This window comes from Protopterus annectens, chromosome 3.part1 (genome assembly GCF_019279795.1).
Source record: "Protopterus annectens isolate FY-2018-M chromosome 3.part1, PAN1.0, whole genome shotgun sequence".
Taxonomy (NCBI): Eukaryota; Metazoa; Chordata; order Ceratodontiformes; family Protopteridae; genus Protopterus; species Protopterus annectens.
Window position 1 is genome coordinate 1,827,954,188 of NC_056732.1, and position 25,777 is coordinate 1,827,979,964.

Here is a 25,777-nt window from a genome sequence, read left to right on the forward strand (position 1 = left end):
CTCCTTAGTGTCATAACCCTGCTGTAGGGCACAGGCTGAGATTAGGAATACTGCCCTATCATCACACTGGGGTCTGACTGCCATGAGTCTGTCACTAATTCTGATCACATCTCTCACTGCCTTCTGAAGCCTCTCCCTCACCACAACTCCTGCACCATTTCTAGCCTGTCCTCCTCCTGAGAAGCAGACTCTGGATTCCACACCAAGTGGCTTTGCCCCACTGCCCCTGTATTTTGTCTCCTGGATACAGAGAATATCCATCCTCCTTCTTACCATCATGTCATCCATTTCCAAGTTCCATCCTGTCAGTGAACCTACAATGAGTGTAGCAATCCTTAGTTCACATTTGGCAGTTTGATTAGTTTTACATCCAGCTTTTGCTCAACAGAACTATCACAGGTAACCCAGGCTGGACAACTGGACACCAGCAGACCAGTAGCTTACTGACCCAGGGCTTTATGGCTGGCACATGCTGGCCAATAGGGGCGCACATACACCCCTCCCACCATTAGCATGAGTTCTTGGCATAGTCAATGTAGGCCAGATCCTCAGCCCTCATCTCCAAATACCAATGCCCATTCAGTGACATTTATCAACATAACCAAATCACCTAGAGCCATATTTTACACCGAGTGACTAGCTGTGCCACAGTGTATAGTCTGTGATCCATGATCTCCTCTCTTGAGAATACTGCGCAGCACAGTAGATGCCCAAAGTGGTTGGTCTATACAACTCGTCCACGTATATGGCACCATATAGAGTCTGAGCTGCTGCCCACAGTTCTTGGCTGAGTTTGAGATGGAAACACACAGCATGTTTTTCAGAGGTGGGAGGAACAACACATTGAGAATATGAAAACTCCAAATAGGAATTCGCCAGAAGTCAGGATTGAACCTTGTACCTTGAGCATGAGAGGCAAAGACCTTAACCATTCTGAGAACTGGCTCAAAAGACCAACACTACCAATACAAGCTAGTGGCTATACCTCTATATTTAGTAGCATACTGATTAATTAGGGGTGATTTGCACCTTGTTTACAGAGAAAAAAGGGATCCAGTTGTCCAATAACTCTTGTACATTCTAAAATCAAACAGTTCCACTAACACTAAGGCCAGAGATCTAAATGTACTCTGACAGATAAACAGGACAATATGGAGGGACAGCTTTATCTCTCACCATACCTCTTCTCTGGAACAAAGTTCCTCTCTAACTTATGTATTATGACACACTATTTGCCTTTAAGATGGACAGGGATAACTGGATAGGTATTCATAAATTCACCACTGTCATGACTTACCTGTCCCTCCTTTACAAGGGAGGTAAGGCCTGAGGGTGAGCATTGGCAAGGTAGAAATGGCCTCTTGGCTCAGTTACTTTGTAACTCCTATGGTATAACAGAAATAAAATTGCTCTTGAAGAAAATAGTTTCCAAGAAATTCCACTAAAAGTTGAAATGATAGCTACTGTGGAAAGAAGTGACAAAACCAGATGCCACTAAACTTCATGAATGAAGGATGGCTATAAAGTGGATTAACATAAAATGTGAAATGAACCTTTTGTAAAACAAGAGAGACTGCAGTATTGGGTCTAATTGTTAAGTGTATTCACAATTGTTATGCACTCATATCTGGAATGAATAAAAGCATTTTATATAAATGAAATTATACCATAATTTATAATAAGTAGACTAAGAAATTATTTGCTGTTTATGGATTATTAGCAGGACACACAATTATGTACAATAGTACTCAACTTGTGTCAAAAATGTATTATTTAAATAAAATAGAATAATCTGGTCTTCTATGACCAACGGTATGGCAGAAAAGTGTACTTAAACATTCAAAGCAGGCACAAAGAAGTTGTCAAATAAAGTTAAGGCAATTAAAGCTGATGATTTATTTTTGTTCCAGTTATAGCACAGGACCTTACTTACTGTACTGCTGGTCAGTAACCTGTAGAGATATTCCTGAAGAGACACACTGGAACAAGGTTCAAAATGATCCAACAGAATCCAGGTGTTGTGAGAAAAAAACAGCAGCTGCAGGGATTTCAGCATGATGAGAAACCAACAGAATTAACACAGATGTTCAAATGACAATCAGGGGGATTGGTAATACACAAAACCCCAAGAAGTACATACATATGGTAAGGGGTGGACTGTGCCCCTGAACCTTTACAAAGCAAAAAAGAAACCCATAATGCCAGCTGCTCTGTCTGAAATTTAAGAGTCAATTGAGTCAATGTCACTTCTAAGGCATGTACAGAGAGTTAGGAAACCATCTCAGCATCCAACTCTATGAGGTGGAGTTTTCAGCTCTTGGATTCAGTTCAATAACAAGACATTTACTTTAAGTCAAATCAAGTGACTCAAACAAATGACATTTTACTCTAAACAGAGTGCTCGTATTTAAAAAATAAAAGGGGTAATGGGGTACACTGAGCTGTTAGCAGCAGTGAGGATATGTAAAAGCAAACCAGGATCCAGTAAAAATATGTCTGTGCAGGAGGTTGATGATAATGCATTTCTAAAGACTATCATTAGTTTCCTTCTGGGTTCCTTCTTACTACAACACATACATGACTCTGCAACACAACTGAGCAGATGGAAATACAAATAAACTACCTTAACTGGAGACTTCATCTATGACAGAATATGAATAGGTTGCCTATAATATTATCATATTATCATGTGTTCCCAAAACAGATCTCAAAAAATTCACTTCTTGAGTTTTATTTTTCAGGAGAATTTCTTGAAATCCAAGTCTTGAGCACATAAGCATTGTGATTTATATGCAGTTTGCACTTCATAAGTAAAAAGTACATGCAAAAGTACACAGTCTTGTCCTACTCTGCACATGCATTATACACCACATATTCATGTCAAACCCTTCCACAGACTGTATACAGGTGGGCTGGTACTACTGGGGCAAATTATGTGACAGCAACTGACTACTAGGAGATTGGCCAATTTTTGTGACTGCAGCAATCCCCCATCCCTGCTGATTTGCTTCAACATAACAGTGCTATAAATCAATCAGATAACTGAATGAATGAATAAAAAAAACTTTGCAAGTTAGAAACCCCCTACTGGCAATGCAGTTCTCTGTGGTGCAGGCATGTCTGTCATAACAGGAGCTCAAACAGCATTAGATCCCCTACATTACCATATTATCATAATAACTCTATCTCTGCCATCATGCCTAATAAGTGAAACAGACTTAATGAATAACTCACAGGGTTGACTGAAGACGTCACAATACAGAAACATAATATACATCTCAATACATAGTGTTTCCCCTGCTTTCTCCACATTCAGCTAGGAATGTGGGCCAGGAAACCATTAAACAACCCAAACTAACTTCCCAATTGCCCCAAAGCATTGTCTGGTTAAATGACTTGCTCAGAATCACACCACAGACAAATGGAGGCTGAGGGAATCAAACCCTGGATTACAGGACACTGCTTGTTTACCAGCTCATAGCCTTAATCCTCTGTGATAACTTTTACACTACACAGAAGAGAAGTTGGTGGACTATATGAGATCAAGGAGGACTAGGGTAGCAGAGCACTTAGGAAACCAGTGTGTATTATGCGCTTTTGTGCACAATTCATAAAGAACAGGTGGGAGATATTATACCCCACCATCTACATTTATGAACAGTGTTCTTGAATGGCAGTGTATTAAACACAGAATGAAAAATACTTGTTTGCAGTTGTGTATGTAAATGAATGGCAGGGCTTATAAACTTCCTAGGCAGATCAATAATGTTTAGCTTGTTGTTAGAAATGACATAGCACAAATCCTAATCTATTTTAATACTGGTTTTGTTTTAATGCTTCGTTCTTTCTTAAATTTTCATCATTTAATTTATTATTCCACTACAGACACTACTATTAACTCCAGCATTACTGCTGTTTCTTGATATAATTTTTGACAGTGTTGTATCTGTTTTCTTTTTTCTTATGTTTTTCTGGTAGTACACAATATGCTATTACAGCACTGCATTCTGTTACCTCTGTAATGTTACTTGGGAACTTCCAAATTGTTCCAACTACCACATGTACACACTACTATAATTGCAAGATTAAGTCTTTTCTTGCTCACACTATGCACTACCTTATATTTGTTCTATTAAACTCATTTCAACCTCCCATGTACTTCCTTGTTTGTGTCTTAATTTCTGTAACTCGTTCTTCGTACTCTCCTTCCCCTTAAATGGCTCAGTCTTGGTCTTTGAATGACTGCTGCTGCCAAGGTTCTAAAACTTCCTTTGGTGAACTATTGTTGGACCTTGTTGCATTTGGTGGGCCATTATAAGGTATCAGTGCTGTAAGTTAGGAGTGGCATAGCAATTACTTGTAATGTTTTTATTAACTAATAAACCATTTTATTTTAATTAGAGCCATGTCAAATATTCTTAGATTTTTTTTAAGTTTATTAAGTAAATCAAGATGTTTTTATACAACCACAAATATCTTGTTTACTGTACTCAAAATTAGTACAACTTCCTTTTCTGCATATACACTACATGAAAAAAAAATGACAATATGCCCAAATTTCCAAATGTTTTCTTTTTTGGCAAAAGTGGAGGTGATTCTTAAAATTCATGATATCAGTACACCAAGACTGCTCCTGTTACTATAAGCGCAGCCTCCAGAGTAGCCCTCTTCTAAAGTTTTTTTTTTAAAGCAGAATTGGACACAATTACTCAATAAAATCATTTTTTTTAACTGATAAGTTCCAAAGGCCAGTCAGAGTTCTTGCTCCACATGTCTCACTGTATGTTGCACATTCCAATATTTTTTTCTCTCCCTGCATGCAGGGCAAGACACTGTAGTCACAAATGTACCTGCTGTCCATTGCTGACTAATCAAGCTTTTACTGTTATAGTGTTCTGTCACAATCTTGCTTCACAATAAATTTATAGAGATTTAGTCTGGTTTAATCTGGTCAGCAGACTGGTGCTTTACCATTTTATCTTTCCGTATAAAACCTTTATCACATACAGCAGAATTGTATGGCTGCTGCTTAAAATCATTACTGCCCTGTCTCTGATATTTGTCAAGAGTGCAGGTCTTACCATGCACAACATATCACGAATTGCTTCCTTCCATCATTCACTGGGGGTATTGATATTGGCATTATGTTGAAATAAGCGTGGACATTTTTATGAACCTAATTGTTTCCTGCACTACTGGAACTATCTGGGTATCTTGTTTCTCCCATGTTTTGTAAGCACACTTCTCAAGTGTACCTCATTAAAAGGAACATTTCTCATTTGGGGTCTTAAAAAGTTCATGCTCTTTGAAGTTCCACGTTGAAAGGGTCTGCCACACATTCAGTGTTAGCAATTTTTTTAAAATGATATCCATGGTAAACAGAACTGAATCATATTAATTCATTAAAAGAGTTATTCTTTAATAAAATGTCATATTTTAACCTTTCTATGAGTTTCCAAGATGAAACTTAGTAAGCTGTTAGTAACTGTTCCACATTTTGCCCATTTGTTTCACATTATGAGAGGTAGTGTTCCTCATTTTGGAGAGTAAAGGTAGAAAGTATGCATGTATGTAGCTATTTTTGTCCTCTTTTTTTTTTTTTTCAACTATACTTATCTGGGTTTTTGCTGTCCTTGCTTAAAATCCAATACTGGATAGCCCACATGATTAAGTCATCATTTCCAGGATTATGTTTTCAGTTGTTTCTGAGTACTTGTAACTGTAATGCTTGCTACATCAACTTTGCTCAGTGTTCATTGTATCAGCTTTGTCACATTATTGTTTTAGGCAGATGTATATTACTGCCTGCAACACTATGTGGACATGTTTTTATTTCTATATTAGAGAACTTGTTGATTTTCAGAACCCTCACTGTTTCCATGTATTTTATGAACCACTGTATTTTCTTGAGTTGCCATTATAACATTTCATCTTTTGGTTTAAAATCATCTCCCTTTAATCATTTTTGCATCATATCTTGATCAATGTACAGCTATTATGTTTGTTTTACTTGCTGTGATAGTTGTAGGCTTTCTAATTTCCTTTTATTGCTTTCTGGTCACAGTTTGTGTAGTCTTTCTTTTGATTTCTATCACTTTCCATCACCACTGTTTTTTTGTCTACTTCATTTCCATATCTGTCCCTTTCTGAAATGCTTCTTCTGACAAATGTATACACTTTCATTGTATTTGAATCTGAATATTTTAATAAATGTGCTTGCAGTTTCACACCCATGGGCCCCCTTAAAACTGGCAATGTGTGTGGAACGGCAAGCACATCTTTTACAAATATGATTACCGTTGCACACCCATTGCCAGTTTCAAGGAGGCTCATACCTCCTTCAGAATGAGAATATATATCGTATTACTATACAATTATTTTTATATGATGTTTGATAAGCAGTAACTACCTTTCTTGCTTTTATTTCAGATTCAACATTTTTAGGACCAGCTTTTAACACTAAAGCTGTAAGTTAGCGTAGGGAAGGCAACCAGAGTTTTAGTTTGGACTTTGCTCCCACAAGTCAGTACAGTTTTTGGTTTTAGCTTCAAGCATTTGAAAGACTGTAAAGTATTTGGTCTCTTTTGTCTACACTGTACAGCTCACTCTTCATCTATTCCACTATAGTCATATAACCCAGAGTTCCATTTTTTCTCGCATATCTCTCCCAGGTTGACATTTTTTCCATGTTTCAATTTTCCAGCTATAAATGATGCTTTTGACCTTTGTCAAAGCCAAATTATATATTCTCTGAAAAAGCTTTTAACCATTTGGGGATATACTTTATATCTGCTGTAAGTTTTAGATCATTCAATAAAAGAAAGAGAGAGGCAATCTGACATTTTTAAATTCAAGTTTACTTCAAGAAAACATAATCTAATTTGTTAACTATATAGCTTAACTGGTTTAGGGTTTGACAAACACAGCACAAATGATAATGAATAACCTTAAACTTAAAATCTTTCTCACTGGATTCTTATACCTGGGATAGTAATTTGCCATTTTTTGACTGCTTGGCAGTAAAATGTTACACCACTTTTTTCACAGTAATTACAATATTATCTATGACTGTATGATTTACTTAACATATATGTAAGCATTCTATAATCCAACAATGTGTAATATGATGAAATGCTTTTCTATAATTTGGTTGTGCCATAATGAGATGCCATCCCTTCTAATAGACTTCTGTTCTGAACTCCCAACCAATGAGATACATGATTCCATGAATACTGATACTTTAAAAGTCAGAAAAGAAAACACTAACTTTCACCACCCCTTACCCTATCACACTATTACTATAATAACTTTGAATCATTGTAACCCAGAGTAAGGAGACTAGTCAGACCGTACACCTTTGGACTTGGTACATATTTATCTTGCTTTGCACTTTAATTTCATGATATTCCAAGGAACATGATCATGGTCCTTACAGTGTGAAGCCCACTGTTATGGCTTTATTTAGCATGAAATGCTGTTTGGTTATGCATGTTTCCTATTATCTTATGATTCTGCAGTCATGGTTGAGTTTTGGCTTAAATTATTGCATACTACCTATAACAGTTTGTTTTACTGGGAGGCATATTACTGGGTGATAATTCCTAGGACAGCTTGCAGGTTCACTTTTAAGGAAGAGGATAGTTTTCCCTGCTATTAGTTTAGTTTGTGCACAAAGATAAGAGACATCCAAATGATGATGATGATGATGCACAGATATCAATAACGAGCTAGAGGTTTCAACACCATCTGGACCTGGAAGAAGGGGGCTATTTGGTATCCTTTCTTAATTTTGTCTCTGTCTCACTGACAATCCTTCCCATTTTATATCATCTGTATTAGTCATTCTTAACGTTCCTTTTAACGTATTTATCCATTTGATATTTCTATTATTTTTAACATTAAACTACACACATGGTTCTCCAGAATTTATTAATTTCTTCTATTATGGGTTGTATAGTTAATATTGTTTTCTTTAAAAGCACAGGTACCTATAAAATTATATTAATTTCAATAAATTGCTTACACTGTACTGTTTGCACTTTTCTACATAACTTTGAAGCTTTTCTGCCTGAGGTGAATTTTTTAATTAGTTGTTATAAATCATATAGCATAGATCTATTTTTAATACTGACTGCTTCTTTTGTTACATTTTTCTAAAAACTTTCTATGCTCTATTCTCTTTTCTAGATTATTCTGGTAATTACAGTCTGTTTTTGACTTAAAAGTAATCTTTAGACCATCTTTCCAATGTGACATTCTATGTGTACCATTCTTTTATTATTCTTTACATGACACCCTGACCCTATGTGGAAAAATGGAAAAAGGGGTAGTGAATGGACGGATGGATGGATAGATATGGCTCTTTGTTAATGGCTCCAATTACTGTGCACATCTTTTTTACTGAATTATAACATTATGCACTCTTACATTTTCTATTGTCTTTTTTGCTTATGTACATTAGTATATCTACACATTGCTATTACATCAAAGAGGTCTACACTTATATATTCCTCTTCTGCTTATGCATATTAATATAGCTGGCTATTTGTATTATGTCAAGGATGTTTTCACTTAGACAATCCTTATCTTAGCAAAGAAGTTGTTCTTTGATCTCTCTTGTCTGCTCTTCCCCTCTGCATAACCACAGCTAGGTTTTAAACTAACCTTTCTTTCAGTGGTTCTGTTAATTTTACTTTGTGGCATACTTTTAGAAACAGTATACTGTTTGGCTCTTATGGTATTTCTTCAGCATTTATGAATCATATTGGGAAGTTATGTAGATCTAAGGCTTCACACTGACACCTTCATTCTTCTGATTACCACCTCAGTTCTAGTCTGTTTCCTTTATGAATTATCAGAGTATTATTCACTTTTCAACAGGTTTCATTTGTGTGTGTGTGTGTATTTGCACATAAAGTTGCTATGTTTTGGTACCTTTCTATACATCTTCAAATAACTTTGAAATTTAATGGTCATACTGGTTAACACAGCTTTCTTTTCTGAATACACATCAGACCATATGAAGTATCTGCCTTTTCGGATTCTATGCTTCTTCCTTTTGGATTAGAATTTCTAGCAGTTTTTATCCTTACTTTAATAGCACTTCCATGGTTGAAATGTTTTATTTCTTTGTCCAGATAGTGAAGGTTTTTAATTTAATCCATTATCTGTGACTTCTGACAATTTGTCTATGGCAGATTTCTTACCCTTCCAGTATAGCCATACCGTGAAAATTAATGTATTTTTAACTGAGTAACAAACTGATATTTCGTCATTTCCTTGTTTCATTAATTTACTTGTTTCTCCTATGAAGTATGCCTTTAAAACAACTTGTGTCTAATGAGTCCATACTGGTGATCTGCCCTGTATCATTTTGTGTATATCCCTTACCACAATTGGTGCACGTCTAGGGTTCCTGCCTTTCCTAAATTTCTTCATGTGTTCAGAGTGGATGACAATATGACAGAGATGGATGCCCTTTCCAAACCAGGGTACAGATAAAATGCATAAAATCAGTATTACTACTTCTTTTGATGATTACCAAGCAGGCCATTTTCTGTACTCGCAACATACCCAGAACGGTCTTCATCTGTAGTTCGTAAGGGCTACCTGTACTGGTAGCAAATTCAGGTATGCTTGGAAAGTTATTTTTATTAGCCCAGTTGTTTCTATTGCTACTGGAAATATTTGGGGGTCCTTGTACCCCATTACTTTAGCTTTTACTTGCATGATTTGACACTTTAAAACTTTACGTCAGTCACTACACCGTTTTTAGCGACTTCAGTAATTAATACTGCTGCTGTTCTTTTTTCTTAGAGTACATTACGTTTTGTATCCTGTTTTTTGTTTAACTTTCAGTTCAGAAGTATACCAAGGCATCATTACTTCATCATGAAGAGTAATTCTTTGTTATTCAACTTCCCAGCACTTCTCAGCTCCTTGTATATTGAGCTGTTTGCATGACTTCTTTGATATGCAATCATATTTCTTTTAGATGTAAAAGTTTGTCGCATATGGATCAGTGGTAGGGTTTTTGATGGTTTTATTTCCCCAAATGCTTAGTTTTTTTTTTTTCGTTTTTGTTTTTTTAAACAAACCTTGATGGGAATAGACCCCATTCCTGTGTCAGGGCATAATTAAAATCAATGAAATTAGCACTGCTTCATTCCTTGATGTTAACCATAATTGATCTTTGATAAACATGAATCATTTTTCTTATTTTCTTGTCTAATTGTTTCAGTGTGTTTTGTGGTTAGTCAGTCAAGCCAAAGCTGCCAGTTAGAACAGTGACAGCAAACTGATTTTTAGGTTCAACTTTATTCCTAGATATCAAGGCATTTTTCAATATCAGCTTTAGTCTTTTTAAGTATTCCTTACTGAGCTTTATTCTCATTTGTTCATGTTTTACTGCTGATTCTTCATCTATTCCCAGTTATTTATATGATCACTCCTGATCAAGTTCCATTATATCACATTCCTGTCTCAGATTTTTATTATCTTGGTGATGTGGCTTTCCTTTTATAAGTGCTGCTTTTGTTTTTTTTCTCTTGCGTGAATAGTCTGATGGTACATCAAATGACTGCTCTGTGAAAAACACTTACTGCATTCAGGGCATTTATATGGTTTTAATCCCATGTGAATGGCTTGATGCCGTATCAAGTCACTGCTCTGTGAGAAACACTTAGTACATTCAGTGCATTTGTACGGTTTTTCTCTTGTGTGACTATACTGATGGTACATCAAATGACTGTTCTGTGAAAAACACTTACCACATTCAGGACATTTATAAGGTTTTAACCCAGAGTGAATGGCTTGGTGCCGCCTTAAATCACTGCTCTGTGAAAAACACTTATCACATTCAAGACATTTATATTGTTTTAACCCCATGTGACTGGCCTGATGCCGCATCAGATCACTACTCTGTGAAAAACATTTACTGCATTCAGGACATTTATATGGTTTTAACCCCATGTGAATAGACTGATGGCATATCAAATGACTGCTCTGTGAAAAACACTTACCACATTCAGGACATTTATATGGTTTTAACCCAGTGTGAATGCTTTGGTGCCGCCTTAAATCACTGCTTTGTGAAAAACACTTACTGCATTCAAGACATTTATATGGTTTTAACCCCATGTGACTGGCCCGATGCCGCATCAGATCACTGCTCTGTGAAAAACACTTACCACATTCAGGACATTTATATGGTTTTAACCCCGTATGAATAGACTGATGGCATATCAAATGACTGCTCTGTGAAAAACACTTACCACATTCAGGACATTTATATGGTTTTAACCCCGTATGAATAGACTGATGCCGCATTAAATCACTACTCTGTGAAAAACCCTTACCACATTCAAGACAGTTATATGGTTTTTCTTGTGTGTGAATGGACAGATGGCGCATCATACTATTACTATGTGAAAAACTTTTACTACATACAGGACATTGATTTGATGTCTCCGAATGGTTAGGTTTTTTACATACCTTGACAGGAATGGACCCCTTTCCCATGTCAATTTGATGCAGCATCAGATCACTGAAATAATTGTTACTTGAGAAACACTTATCAAATTCAGGGAACATATATGATTTCACACCTGTGTCAGTATTTTGATGTCCCGTGTGGACACTTTGATGTGAAGTTAAACATGTCTTACTTGTAAACCTCTTGTCACACACGGTGCATTTATAGGGTTCTTGTCTGCTGTGAATAGCCTGATGATATGCCAGATTTCTCTCATCTTTAAAACCCTTGTTACAAATGACACATTTAAATGGATGGTCATCACTGTGGACTAAATGATGTTTTGTTAAACTGATTTTCTGTACAAAGCTTCTTTCACACATGGTGCATTTATAAGGTTTCTGTCCAGTGTGAACATGTTGATGCACTAACATGTTACCCTTCTGTGTAAAGCCCTTATTACATATGGGGCACATATATGGTTTTAGCTCTGTGTGGATATACTGATGCTTTATCATGTTTCCCTTTAGTGAAAACCCCTTACCACATTTGGTACATTTATAAGGTTTCTGCTTAGTGTGAACTGCTTGATGTGCCACCAGATGTTTATTATACATAAAAGTTTTGCCACATGTGTAACATGCAATAGGTTTTTGTTTTCCCCCTTGGTTCTGAATTCTCTGATCCAATGATAAATTGTTTTTATTTTTATCTGGAAGACACTTGTCATAAATGGTATATTTATACTCCGTTTTGGTACTGATTTGGTCATGTGTTGCCATAATATTTTGTTGTCTGTTTCTGCGGTGAACTAACACATCACTAGGAAGTCTGAATGCATTGCTGGGTTTAAGGGTATTCCATGACTTTTTCCCTCCATGCATTCCAAGGTGCATCCCTAGGTCACTTTTTCTGTTAAACACGTTACTTTTGGCATAGGTATGGAGTTTGTTTTCAGTCTGTACAAGGCCATGTTGTAATGTGACCGGCAAATTATCTGGCAAAGCTTTGTCATATTCAGAATTATGGCATTTTCCATGTAATGAAGGTCGACTCTGAATCTCACTGAAATTAGCATTCCTGTAGACTTAAAAAAATGAATGGGTTAGCATACAATGTTCTAGAATGAAGATTTACTTTCTTACCACTATAGTATGACTTGTACAAAAGCATATAGTCTTACAAAACTTTCCCTTTAAATCTGGGCAGTGGTGCCTTCTTCATCTTAAAATAGCAGTAAAAAATCTGTCACAAAACTGTGCTGTCTTCTCAACCTTTTTAATCCATTCCTTCAGCAATTGCATTTGACAGTGTTGTTTCCTTCATTCTTACTTGGCAATAGACTAGTTAGCAATTTGTAATGCCAGCCACTTTAATTGCGCTGGTATGTCCTGGTAGCTACTCCACTTACCCATAGGGATAGGGGTTAGGCAAGAGATAAAAATTGGGGTCTCTCATCTAATCATCTAGATTAGAGATGAAGACTTGCTTTACAGAAAGTGGAAGTTTGTTCCACAAATGGAGAATTCTTTGGCAGAGCTATTTATCACACTAATAAGTTCTATTTATAGGTTCATAGGTTCATACTAGGCTATCTGCCCAAGGGCATTTATAAGCCTAGCCCATAGTTATTTGGCTTTTGCCACCCCTTTAGTTTGAATAAAACTATGCCCATTATTTTGCTGTGCCTCTGTCAAGCAGTGACACTGAAGTAATCCCTGGGGTATATCTGCGATCCCCCATCCATTGGTCAAGATTCCTCTTGAAAAAGGCCAGCGAGGTGCTCTGCCTCACATGTACCGGGATTTTGTTCCACAGCATAGGGAGTCTCTGGGTGATGAATCTGTCCCTCCAGCACGTTCTATTAATAACCGTGTCAAGGTTTAAGTCTCCCGCCCTTGTGGTTCTGAGGGATCTAGATTTTTGAGGTGAAGCATATTCATCAAATCAGGGTTTGACATGGCCTTATATGTCAGGCACAGGTCACCTCTGAGCAAGCGGTATGAGACTGAATAGAGCTGGAGTTCTTTCAGTCGGGCAGCATAAGACATATTTTTGAGACCCTTTATCCTTTTGGTGAGGAACTTTTGGGGCCTTTCCAGCTGCTGCAGGTGTCGGGTCAGATACATTCCGAATGGGGCATTGTACTCAATCATAGGTCTTATGAGTGATGAGTACAGGGGGACGATGACCTCCCTTGATCTAGATGTGAATCCCTTCATGATCAGGTGGGCAAATTTGTTGCAATACAAATCTGAGTCCCTTGATCTTGCATATGTATTACTAACAGTTTTATGGATATGTAGTAGATCAAAAACGACTGAGTGATTTACAGCCTTGTTATCCAGACATATATTACCCTGTAAGAGTCTTTAGAAGACGAGGAAAAGAGAGACAGGACTTTTAGATGCTCTAAAGGAACATAGCTCGTAACAGAAATACTTTTATGAAGAAACACTGGGGGGTTTCAAGCTTGATTAGGCATACAGATATTGATGAATATCCATCTATTACTTTAAATGGATTATTATAGGTCTTTTTTTGCTACAAACAGGCTTTTATTATCAATAGCAAGCATCCATGAATACTTAGCTTAACATATATTTTCTTTAGATATATCCAGGATGGTTACTAGGAACATGCTGTGTACAACATGCATGAAATTAATTCTATACCGATAAGTGACATGTGGCAAGAGGAAGACATAAGAGCAGACATGAAAATCCCATCTACCTGGCAACACAGAGAAAGACAGGGAGAGAGACATCAAATACAAGAAGTTGCAAAAGCCCCACGGAAAAAGACCATATAAAGCACTTTGGTATTTAATAGGCAATCATAGGTTCATAGGTGTGTACTAGGCTAATGGCCCTGGAGCCTTTACAAGCCTAGCCCATAGGATTACCCTGGCTTCATGCCACCCAACCTTAGCTCCCAGTGCCTCTGTTGAGTAGAGCCACTGGAGTGATCCCCGGGGTGAATTTTGTATTTCCCATCCACTCATCAAGATTTCTCTTGAAGAAGGCCAGTGAGGTGCTCTGTTTGACATGTATGGGAAGTCTATTCCATAGCATGGGCAATCTCTGGATTATCAGCCTGTCCCTCCAGCACGTTCTGTGGATTGCAGTAATGAGGTTGAGGTCTCTGGAGTGTGCAGAGGGATTGGGGTGGGTAGGTGATATGAGACAGAGAATAGGGAGTTTTTTGAGCCTGTCCATATAGGATAAGTATTTAAGGCCTAGGATCCTCTTTGTGAGGTACTTTTGCAACCTCTCCAGTTGTAGGTGTGTAGTGAGGTACATGCCAAATGGGGCATTGCATTTGATGATTGGTCTAATGAGGGAAGAGTAGATGGAGACAATGACCTCTTTCTTCCTGGATGCAAAACCCTTAGTAATGAGATGTGTCACACAGAAGAACTTTCTGACTACAGTAGCAATGTGGTGGTCAAAAGAGAGGTTGCTGTCAACCTGTGTTCCTAGATCTCTTATAATGCCTTCTGTGTTCAGTGGACTACTATCGATGTGGTAATTCATGGGAACCGGGTTTTTTCCCAAAGGGGATGACGACACATTTTTTTGGCATTGAGCTTAAGGCCATGGTTCTGACACCAGTTGTTCGACTTAGTGAGACCTTTCTGTAGGATGTCAACATCACCTGGGGAGTTAATAACAGCTCCCAACTTGCAATCATCTACAAACTTTGTCAGACAGAGTCCCATCGTGTTGAACTGGACTTCAGAGAAATAGAAACCTAACAGGAGAGGACCCAGGATCAAACCCTGTGGGACTCCACTCGTGACTGGTCAGCAGTCTGACTTGGTGTCAGCTACTTTCACACTGAGGGTTCTATCTGTGAGCCAGTTTGCAACCCACCTAGTGATATAGGGATTGATGCCTAGGTCAGTGAGTTTTTCTATGATTCCTAAGTGTGGAATGGTATCAAAGGCCTTGGCCAGATCAAGGTAGTCTGTATGAACCACCTTGCCTTCATCCACAGCTCTGGTGACTGACTCAAAGAAGTCGACCAAGTTGAGCAGGCATGATCTACCCTTCACAAAACCAAACTGTGTGAGATCCAGAGTTTTGGAGATTCCCTATATCCTTGTTTATTAGTTCCATAATGATGCATTCCATAGCTTTGCATATCAGACTCATTAGGCTATTGGGACGATAGTTCCCACGATCTGTAGTCGCTCCACCTTTGTGGAGAGGGATGACTGTAGCAGTGTGCTATTCGGTAGGGAGAAAGCCTGAGGTGAGGCTGTAATTGAACAGGGCACACAGGTGTGGTGCCAGTTCACTCTTTAGTTCATATAGAACACAGCCAGGGAAATTATCAAGTCCCATAGAAGCTGTAGTTTTGGCCTTGGACAGTGCTGTTTTAACCTGTGCAGCAGTAATACTGGGTGCCTGGCAATCTACTGGTATTGTGATTGGTCTTTTGGGGGGGGTGTAAAGCTGCAGCATCACTGCAAATAACTTGTTAGGTATTAAGTAGGCTCTTATAACATCTAGTAACCTGGTACTGGTAATTCAGTGTGTTACATTAATGATTTATAACCACATGCCAATGATGCCAGATTAGTTTACAGTGTCAAAAGCCCTGGCTAAATCAAGGTAAGCTGTGTGCATGCATTTACCCTTATTTAGTGCTGCTGTGATCCTTTTAAAGAAATCAGCAAAGCTTATTACGCATGATCCAGATTTGATTGGGTCTAGGGATTGTCCATGTATGTCAGAGATCTGTGATAATGTATTCCATCATGTTGCAAAACATGCTGGCGAGGCTGTTACGTCTATATTTACTAAGGTTCTTTGTCAGGCCTCGCTTTTATACAACCTATTAAATCTGATATCCGAGTTCTTGGGACTTCTTCAACAAGGATGCTATGGTTGAACAATTTAAGGAGAAAGTTTCATAGTGGGTACTTCATACTGACCAGGAAATATCCTTCTATGTTATGTGGTCCCACAGAGCTGTTATTTTTGGTCTCAGAGAGCAATTTTTGTCTCTGTCCAAAGATAATTATGGAGGTAGTATTGAATGGACACTTTGTATTGGGAAATGTGAAGGAGACAGAGGGGTGAACTTGGAGCTGAATTTGCCTGTAAGTATGTTAGCTTACTCCTTAGGGTTTGAATGGGTGATGCTATTAATAGTAGGCTCAGTGCAATCCTGGTAATTATTTCCAGGGGTCTTTACATAATTAAATAATGTCTTGTGGTGTTCCTTTACTGACTTAGTAATTCTACTTCATAATTAGCCCAGCAGCATTTGCTCTTGCTCCAGAATTCTTCTTTAAGCCTTTTGAGGTAGGCTTTAATACATGCAGTTTTGTTCTATTCTTCAGTGTTATGAGATTCTTTATTTCTTTTATTGCAGTTTTTATAGTTGAATTTGCAGTTTACATATTTGATTGCTGTAAAACGTATTCAGTAAACTTATACGCAAAGCCATAGAAAGAATTATCATGGAAATGATCTGTAATGACATGTGATGCAACATTGTTTACTTACTAGTAATAATGACGTGATGCAATATTGTTTACTTACTGGTAATAATGACATGTGATGCAATATAGTTTACTTACGGGTAATAATGATGTGATGCAATATTGTTTACTTACTAGTAATAATGATGTGATGCAATATTGTTTACTTACTGGTAATAATGATGTGATGCAATATTGTTTACTTACTGGTAATAATGATGTGATGCAATATTGTTTACTTACTGGTAATAATGATGTGATGCAATATTGTTTACTTACTGGTAATAATGGCATGTTCTGCAGTATTGTTTACTTACTGGTAATAATGATGTGATGCAATATTGTTTACTTACTGGTAATAATGATGTGATGCAATATTGTTTACTTACTGGTAATAATGATGTGATGCAATATTGTTTACTTACTGGTAATAATGGCATGTTCTGCAGTATTGTTTTCTTACTGGTAATAATGACGTGATGCAATATTGTTTACGTACTGGTAATAATGACGTGATGCAATATTGTTTACTTACTGGTAATCATGACATGTGATGCAATATAGTTTACTTACTGGTAATAATGATGTGATGCAATATAGTTTACTTACTGGTAATAATGATGTGATGCAATATTGTTTACTTACTGGTAATAATGGCATGTTCTGCAGTATTGTTTACTTACTGGTAATAATGACATGTGATGCAATATTGTTTACGTACTGGTAATAATGATGTGATGCAATATTGTTTACTTACTGGTAATCATGACATGTGATGCAATATAGTTTACTTACTGGTAATAATGATGTGATGCAATATAGTTTACTTACTAGTAATAATGATGTGATGCAATATTGTTTACTTACTGGTAATAATGATGTGATGCAATATTGTTTACTTACTGGTAATAATGATGTGATGCAATATTGTTTACTTACTGGTAATAATGATGTGATGCAATATTGTTTACTTACTGGTAATAATGGCATGTTCTGCAGTATTGTTTACTTACTGGTAATAATGATGTGATGCAATATTGTTTACTTACTGGTAATAATGATGTGATGCAATATTGTTTACTTACTGGTAATAATGATGTGATGCAATATTGTTTACTTACTGGTAATAATGGCATGTTCTGCAGTATTGTTTACTTACTGGTAATAATGATGTGATGCAATATTGTTTACTTACTGGTAATAATGATGTGATGCAATATTGTTTACTTACTGGTAATAATGATGTGATGCAATATTGTTTACTTACTGGTAATAATGGCATGTTCTGCAGTATTGTTTTCTTACTGGCAATAATGATGTGATGCAATATTGTTTACGTACTGGTAATAATGATGTGATGCAATATTGTTTACTTACTGGTAATCATGACATGTGATGCAATATAGTTTACTTACTGGTAATAATGATGTGATGCAATATACTTTACTTACTGGTAATAATGATGTGATGCAATATTGTTTACTTACTGGTAATAATGGCATGTTCTGCAGTATTGTTTACTTACTGGTAATAATGACATGTGATGCAATATTCTTTACATACTGGTAATAATGACGTGATGCAATATTGTTTATTTACTGGTAATCATGACATGTGATGCAATATAGTTTACTTACTGGTAATAATGATGTGATGCAATATAGTTTACTTACTGGTAATAATGATGTGATGCAATATTGTTCACTTACTGGTAATAATGACGTGATGCAATATAGTTTACGTACTGGTAATAATGATGCTCTGCAGTATTGTTTACTTACTGGTAATAATGACGTGATGCAATATTGTTTATTTACAGGTAATACTTGTTTAGTTCAGGGTTTATTTCAGTATTTCTTGCACCAAGTTGCACTTTGTACTTGTGTATATATATATATATATATATATATATATATATATATATATATATATATATTTACACCTTGTTTCTTGTTTTTAATAGCTGTATGTATACTGTTTATGTAATTCATACTTGAAAAGTCATTGAAACAGGAGTCAAATTCCTTGTGTGTGTGCATACTTGGCCAATAAATGTGATTCTGATGACATAGGAAACCTCCAGACACTGGACCCAACCCAGTTTGGTTTCACCAAGGGCAGGTCATGCCTACTCAACCTGGTGGACTTCTTTAAAAAGGTCACCAAAACAATGGACGAATCAAAATGGCTCACACTTCCTACCTTGACTTTGGCCAAGGCATTTGACACAATCCCCTACCCGGGCATTGTTGACAACTTAACAGGTTAGGGACAAACCCTTATATAACCTGGTAGCTAGCCAGCTGGTTCACAGGACCCAGGACATTAGAAATGGGGAGTCCACCACTACAAAAGGGCCAGTCACAAGCAGAGTCCTTCAGGAATCGGTCCTGGCATTGCTCCTTTTTGGGATTTACTTCTCTTAAGCCAAGGCCAACATCAATAGCTGATGGTTGACTAAATTTGCAGATGACTGGAAATTAGGAGCTGTGACTGAATCACCCACAGACACAAATGTTCTCCAGGAATGGCTGACACAGAAAAAGAACTGGTGCCAGAACCATTGACTAAAAGTAAATTCCAAGAAATTCATAATAGTATCCTTTGGGATGTCATCCACCCCTGTTAACGATCATAATGACAACGGGTCTAATTGAGTGGACCGAATTTTTCACTTACCTGAATTTTATTTTTCTGAGACAACAACACCGAACTGTCACTAAACTGTTAATGCATACTACTGAAATTTTTAACTGGAAAATGAGACACCTGTCCAACAATAAAACTGCACATACACAGCACTATGTGAAACCCACCCAGGTGGGGGGGGCTACTCCCCGCATACCCCCAATGTGGGAAGCTGTGCCCTCCACACACGCCCAACTAAATATAACAACTACAAGATCACACTACAGTGGAGAAAAAAGCAAGAAGTGTCTAGTTTCCAATTAAAAATCTCGGTAGTGTGTAGTTTCGATTTAGTGACAATTTGGTGTTGTCTCCGGAAAATAAAATTAGAGTAAGTGAAAATTCGGTCTACTCAAGCAGACTCATTGGCAACACACCCCTAACTGCTGACCCAGTAGTCAGGGACTTGGGGACACACATATACAGCAATCTAACCTTTGACCACCACTTGTCTACAGTAGTGAGGAAATCATTCTATGTTGTGTAACTTATAAACAAAGGTATGGCATTTAGGTCCAAGGAAATCATTGTTCCACTGTAGTCAGCATTCATTAGCCCTATCACTGAGTACAATGCTCCCTTTAGAATGCAGCTAACCAGGCATATCCAACAAATGGAATGTCCACAGATGTTCCTCACTAAAAGAATAAAATGTAAGTAACATGTCCTATGCAGATTGCCTTAAGGTTCTGTTCCTGTATTCTGTCTCCTGCAGGCTGCTGAGGGGAGCTCTATGCCTGGCATACAAGGCATTGTCAGACCCCATTCCAATGGAGCTCTTGCATATCTATGAAACAAACAGCACCAGTATTACCCACTCTAAAGACTCAAACCTTGCCTGTGATATCAATACGATCTGCTAGAGAGACAGGTATGTATCCCAGAGACTACCCGTTCTCTGGAACAGGCTCTCCATCCATGTGAAGCAAAGTTCCTCCCTAACCCAATTCAAGTATAACTTGGACAATTGGATAGGAACAGGAAATTCATCCCTGGTTTGGCACCTCTGTCTCTAATGTACACAGGAAGCCTGTAAATGTTTCATCTCCCAAGCTACTGGTTACACTTATCAAGTATACCAGAACTTGTCAGAGATTTGTGATGTCTGGCTAGGCTTAAAACGGCCCTTGCTGTCAGTGGCCTAGTAAACACCTATGAACCTATAAACAGATCTTAAATACATATTAGTGTAAATAAAAAAAAAAACATATATCCAGACTCACATCAAATTCAAACTGCCATTGGCTCTCCAACAACTCACATTCTCTTCAGAATATGCACTACCCTATCATCTTCTCTACAGCCAAAAAAACAAATGTTATATCAGTATGCATTTCAGAAGGAGCTATATTTAACTCTAACATATTGCAACACAATCATTCACACATACAAAATGCTAACCTACAGAAAGAACATGCCATTCTTTAAAAAAATAAAATTGTTTCACAATGATATTCTGAAACCAGAAGTCCTTAAAATAGAAGACAATGACTGACATACAGCATGGTTACAACACAGTAGCATTGTTGCTGACATAACAGTAAAGTTTTTTGGCTAACATGACCCATTAGATACAAATAAAATATGTGAAGTCCAGAGCTCTTGAAATGGTTTCACTGTTCCATCCAAAAGTACAAAATTCAAAGCTTGAAATATGAGAACTATAACTTACTTTTGTGTAAAAGTGCTCTAGACAGTGTGATTTGCCCCTGGATATAACAAGATAAACTGTATAACTATGAATGTCTGAGACTGAATTCACAAATGTCCATGATGAAGCCACATTATATGCTGCCATAAGACAATGCCACACAGATGGTCTCTTGTGTTATGATGTTTGCCACAGGCACTCTTCCATACTGCATACAACACCCCTGCAGATATCTACATTAACATTTATGAATGCAATTTCTCCTGGTGGTTTGATATGCCCCCTCCTTCTCATAAAGTTTTGGTCACAGATTTCATATTTTATTATAATCTCTAAGTTTCTTATGTACCTTAATCAAACCCATTGCTACTGCTGAGTGAAACACTAATCACAGGTGAAGTAGTGTGTTTGCATCTTCTGATCTCACACTACCTTGATTGTATGAAAACATGAAGCCCTGCAGAGCTACTGCCTTTAGTGTATCAAGTCTGATGTTCCAGGTAGCCTTTTCACATAGTTATTGTCTGCGTTTCTTTTTATAGGACAGTCCTAATTAAAAAAAATAAATAAAATGGTAAATTTCCTGGTATTTTAGGAAAACAAATATCCTTTAGCTTTCCTGGACATCTTGTAGAATACCATGACTGCATAACTTAATGTGGTGTAAGATAATGATGTAAATATCCAAAATTCTTTATTGCTGAATCTTTATTTTAGCAATAAAATGCATTTTTGCAGACTGAAGACATGGTTTGTCTTGCAAAAAAAGAAGTTATGTACTCACCATAACAGTTCCATCTGAATAGTTATACTTCATTTGTCTTCAACCTGTCGGTCTTCGGATCCATATCGGATCCGACACGGCCACATTTTCCAGCTGTGGCTCCGAGCTCCATGCTCCTCCCCCTTACCCATAATGCCCCCCGTCTCCCTTCTCCCCTCAGATCGAGTTTGCTGCCTAACATGTATCAGACACCCGACCCAATGACACTTTATCACCAGGATAAGCAGTAGGAAACTCCCTTAGCCTGGGCAGAAATAGAAGTTATGTTCTTACCATAACGTTCCATGTTAGTTGTCTTCTTCTCGCCTTCTTCTTGCTGGATGGGTTCGGAGCCGACCTCGGCTCCGACTCGGCCACTCTAAAGCTCGAGAGTTGGTTCCACCGGCTCGAGGCTCCCCTTATATCCCACAATGCTAGGCGAGAGTTACCTCAGATCTCGTTTGTAAGCTAACCCAGCTTATAACAGAAACAGTATAACTGTAAAAACGGAATCCACCTCTAACAACAGGAAGAAGAAGGGTGACCTACATCCTGAAACAAGAAATATGCATAATAGCATATAGCTTCAAGAAAGAGGTGGTAGAAAGAGAGGTCACGATCACAACTCCTCTAGGTCTGTCAGGCCAGGGGAAGGAGGGTGGGGCAAGAAGAAGCAGAAGAAGACAACTAACATGGAGCGTTATGGTAAGAACATAACTTCTATATGTTAAGTTGTCTATCTACTTCATTCTTGCTGGATGGGACCGCGTCCCTAGCACCTTGTCCCGGGTGGCCTAACGGAACAGACTCCTGAGAACAGTGGAACCAAAATTAGCTCTATGCCTAGAAGCTAAATCCAACTTATAATGGGAAATAAAAGTGTGAGGAGTAGCCCAAGTAGCCGCTGCACAAATGGTGTCAATAGGCAGTCTGTCTTGGAAGGCTAGAGAAGTAGCCAAAGCTCTGGTGGAATGGGCTTTAGGCTTATTAGGCAAAGTTTTGGTGTCTAATCTCATAAACAAGGGTAATCAGAGATGTTAGCCATCTGGATAAAGATACCTTTGAAACTGGAAGTCCCTTTCTGCTTTCCGTATAGGAGACAAACAGCTGATCAGATTTTCTGAATTGTTTTCCTGTCCAAGTAGTACCTTAATTGACGATGAACATCCAGACAGTGTAATTTTTGTTCAGAGCTATTTGAATACTCCGGAAAAAGACAGGAGGTCAATGCATTGGTTTAGATTTGATGTTGAAACCACCTTAGGCAAAAGGACGGGTTAGTTCGTAGGAAACTCTGTCCTTATGGAACACAAGGTAACGAGAACGACAACTGAGTGCTTGAAGTTCTGAAATTCTTCTAGCTGATGTGATAGCCACCAGAAAGAGAGTTTTCCATGATAATAACTTTAAGGAACATGAAGCTGCAGGTTCGAAGGGGAAAGAATCAAAGAAGCAAGAACTAAATTTAGGTCCCAAGGAGAAGGAGGATTTCTTACAGGAGGTCTGAGAAGAAAAACTCCTTTCAAAAAGGCTTTGCAGAGTTTGTGGGACATTAGGCGGATTCAGAAATACCCACATGGAAATTAGAAATAGCTGCCAATTGAACCTTAAGAGTAGATGGAGATGAACCTGCATGGAAGAGTTCAGCAAGAAAATTAAGGACTAGTTGGATGGAAGCGGTGAAAGGATCTATGTCCTTTCCTTGTGCCCAATATGAAGCGTTTCCACTTACTCAAATAAATCTTTCGAGTGGAAGATTTATGGGAAGCTATCAAAATATCTCTAACAGAGTGAGATAATTGAGGAAGCCTGGCTACGGTTGGAAGTGGAGGAACCAAGCAGTGAGGTTCAGAGAGGGCAGGGAGCGATGAAACTGACCCGACTGATGGATCAAAAGATCTGGAACTAGGTCCAGATTCCACGGTCGCTGCAAAAGAAATCGATGCAGAAAGGGGAACCACACTTGTCGAGGCCAGTAAGGAGCAATGAGGATCAATGAGGCCTTCTGAGCGATAGCTTTCTGTATTACTTGAGAGATCAGTGGGAAGGGAGGAAATGCATACAGAAGTCCCCGGGGCCAAACTTGGACTAGCGCGTCCCTGCTGGGTTGGCCTGGTAAAGGGAATAGAGTGAAGTATTCTCTGCACTTGCTGTTTTGGGGAGTAGCAAAAAGATCGCAGCAAGGCTGACCCCACTTGAGAAAAATCTCTCTCACTACAGAGTCTTTCAGAGACCACTCGTGAGGCATGAGAATAGCTCTGCTCAACTTGTCCGCAATGTGATTGGACTTACCGGGGATGTGCGTTGCTATCAGAAAACGCTGAGAAGAAATCGCCCATTGCCACAGTCTGAGTGCTTCTCGACACAGAGGGTATGATCTGGTTCCGCCTTGTTTGTTGATGTACCACACTACAGACATATTGTCTGTCTGGATTGCAAATCGCTCCCAAGGAAGAGAGTCTTGAAGGGCTTGCAACGCTAAAAGCACTGCTCTCATCTCCAGAACATTTATGTGCAAGTGGCATTCGTTTGGTTGCCATGTGCCCTGGACTGTCCTGCCTGATAATGCCCCCCCACCCGATCAGGGAGGCATCCGTTGTAAGAGTAGCAACCGGAGGAGGTGGAACAAATGGTCTCCCCAGCAGGAGCTGGGGGGAAGACATCCACCACATGAGATGCTTTTTGCACGCTTGCGTGATCATAATGGTGTGAGACATTGGAAGTTCCTGGTATGACCATTGAGAAAAGAGCATCCACTGAAGGATCCATGTGGTATCTGGCCAATGGAAGGAGGGGTATGGCACGCCATGATTCCCAACACCTTTAGAACTAACCTGGCTTTGGCTCTGTTGTTGTTGAGAAGTAGTGATACCAATTTTGAATGTCTGATATCCTTTGGTTCGTTAGTGTTGCAGACATGTTTACAGTATCTAAATTTGCGCCTATGTAGGTAATAGTACGACAAGGCGACAAAACAGACTTTCACTAATTTATTGAGATACCCAGTTTTTGACAGACGCGAAAAGTGTAATCTCTGGCCATCAGAAGGAGATGCTTGGTGGGAGCTGTGAGGAGCCAGTCGTCCAAATATGGAAACACCTGGAATCCTTGTCGTCTCAGGTGAGAAGCTACCACTGCCATGCATTTGGTAAACACCGGGGGCAGTGGTGAGACCAAAGGGCAGGGCCCTGAATTGAAAATGACTGGTTCCCAGCCTGAAGCGGAGGAATCTTCTGGGCGCCTGTTCATTTTATGTGATAGTACAGCGTCCTGAAGGTCTATAGAGCACATCCAGTTTCCTTTTCCCAATAGGGGAAGAATGGATTGCAGCGTGACCATCGAAATCTTGTTTTCTTGACCGATCTGTTCAAGATACTGAGATCCAAAATTGGTCTCCAGTCCCCTGTTTTCTTTGGAACTAAAAAGAACCTTGAGTAGATTCCGGATCCTAGTTGGTCTGCTGGCACTGGCTGAATAGCTCTTTGCAAGCAGTTTTGAAATTTCGAAGCTGCTATATCCCTTTGAGCGGTGGAACATCTGGAAGGGATTTTTCACTGATTTGGAACGTAAGAAGGGAATAGAATACCCTTCGGAAATGATGGACTGTACCCTTTTGTCTTGTGTCAAGGATAGCCAGGCTTCTGGGTACAGTGACAATCTTCCCCCGACTGCCTCCGAAGATGGGCAGTCGGGCAACACCTCAGGGAT

General features: G+C 38.4%; 1 protein-coding gene across 2 annotated transcripts in view; it reads right to left on the minus strand.

The window, feature by feature from the left end:
* Positions 1-1,872: 1,872 nt before the first annotated feature.
* Positions 1,873-25,777, minus strand: part of LOC122798718 (zinc finger protein 665-like) — a 227,842-nt gene continuing 203,937 nt past the window's right edge. For both annotated transcript variants that reach the window (XM_044067814.1, XM_044067813.1), the window contains one exon: positions 1,873-12,560. In XM_044067814.1, coding sequence (XP_043923749.1) covers positions 10,519-12,560 — 2,042 coding nt within the window. In that variant the 3' untranslated portion in view covers positions 1,873-10,518. The remainder of the gene's footprint in view (positions 12,561-25,777) is intronic.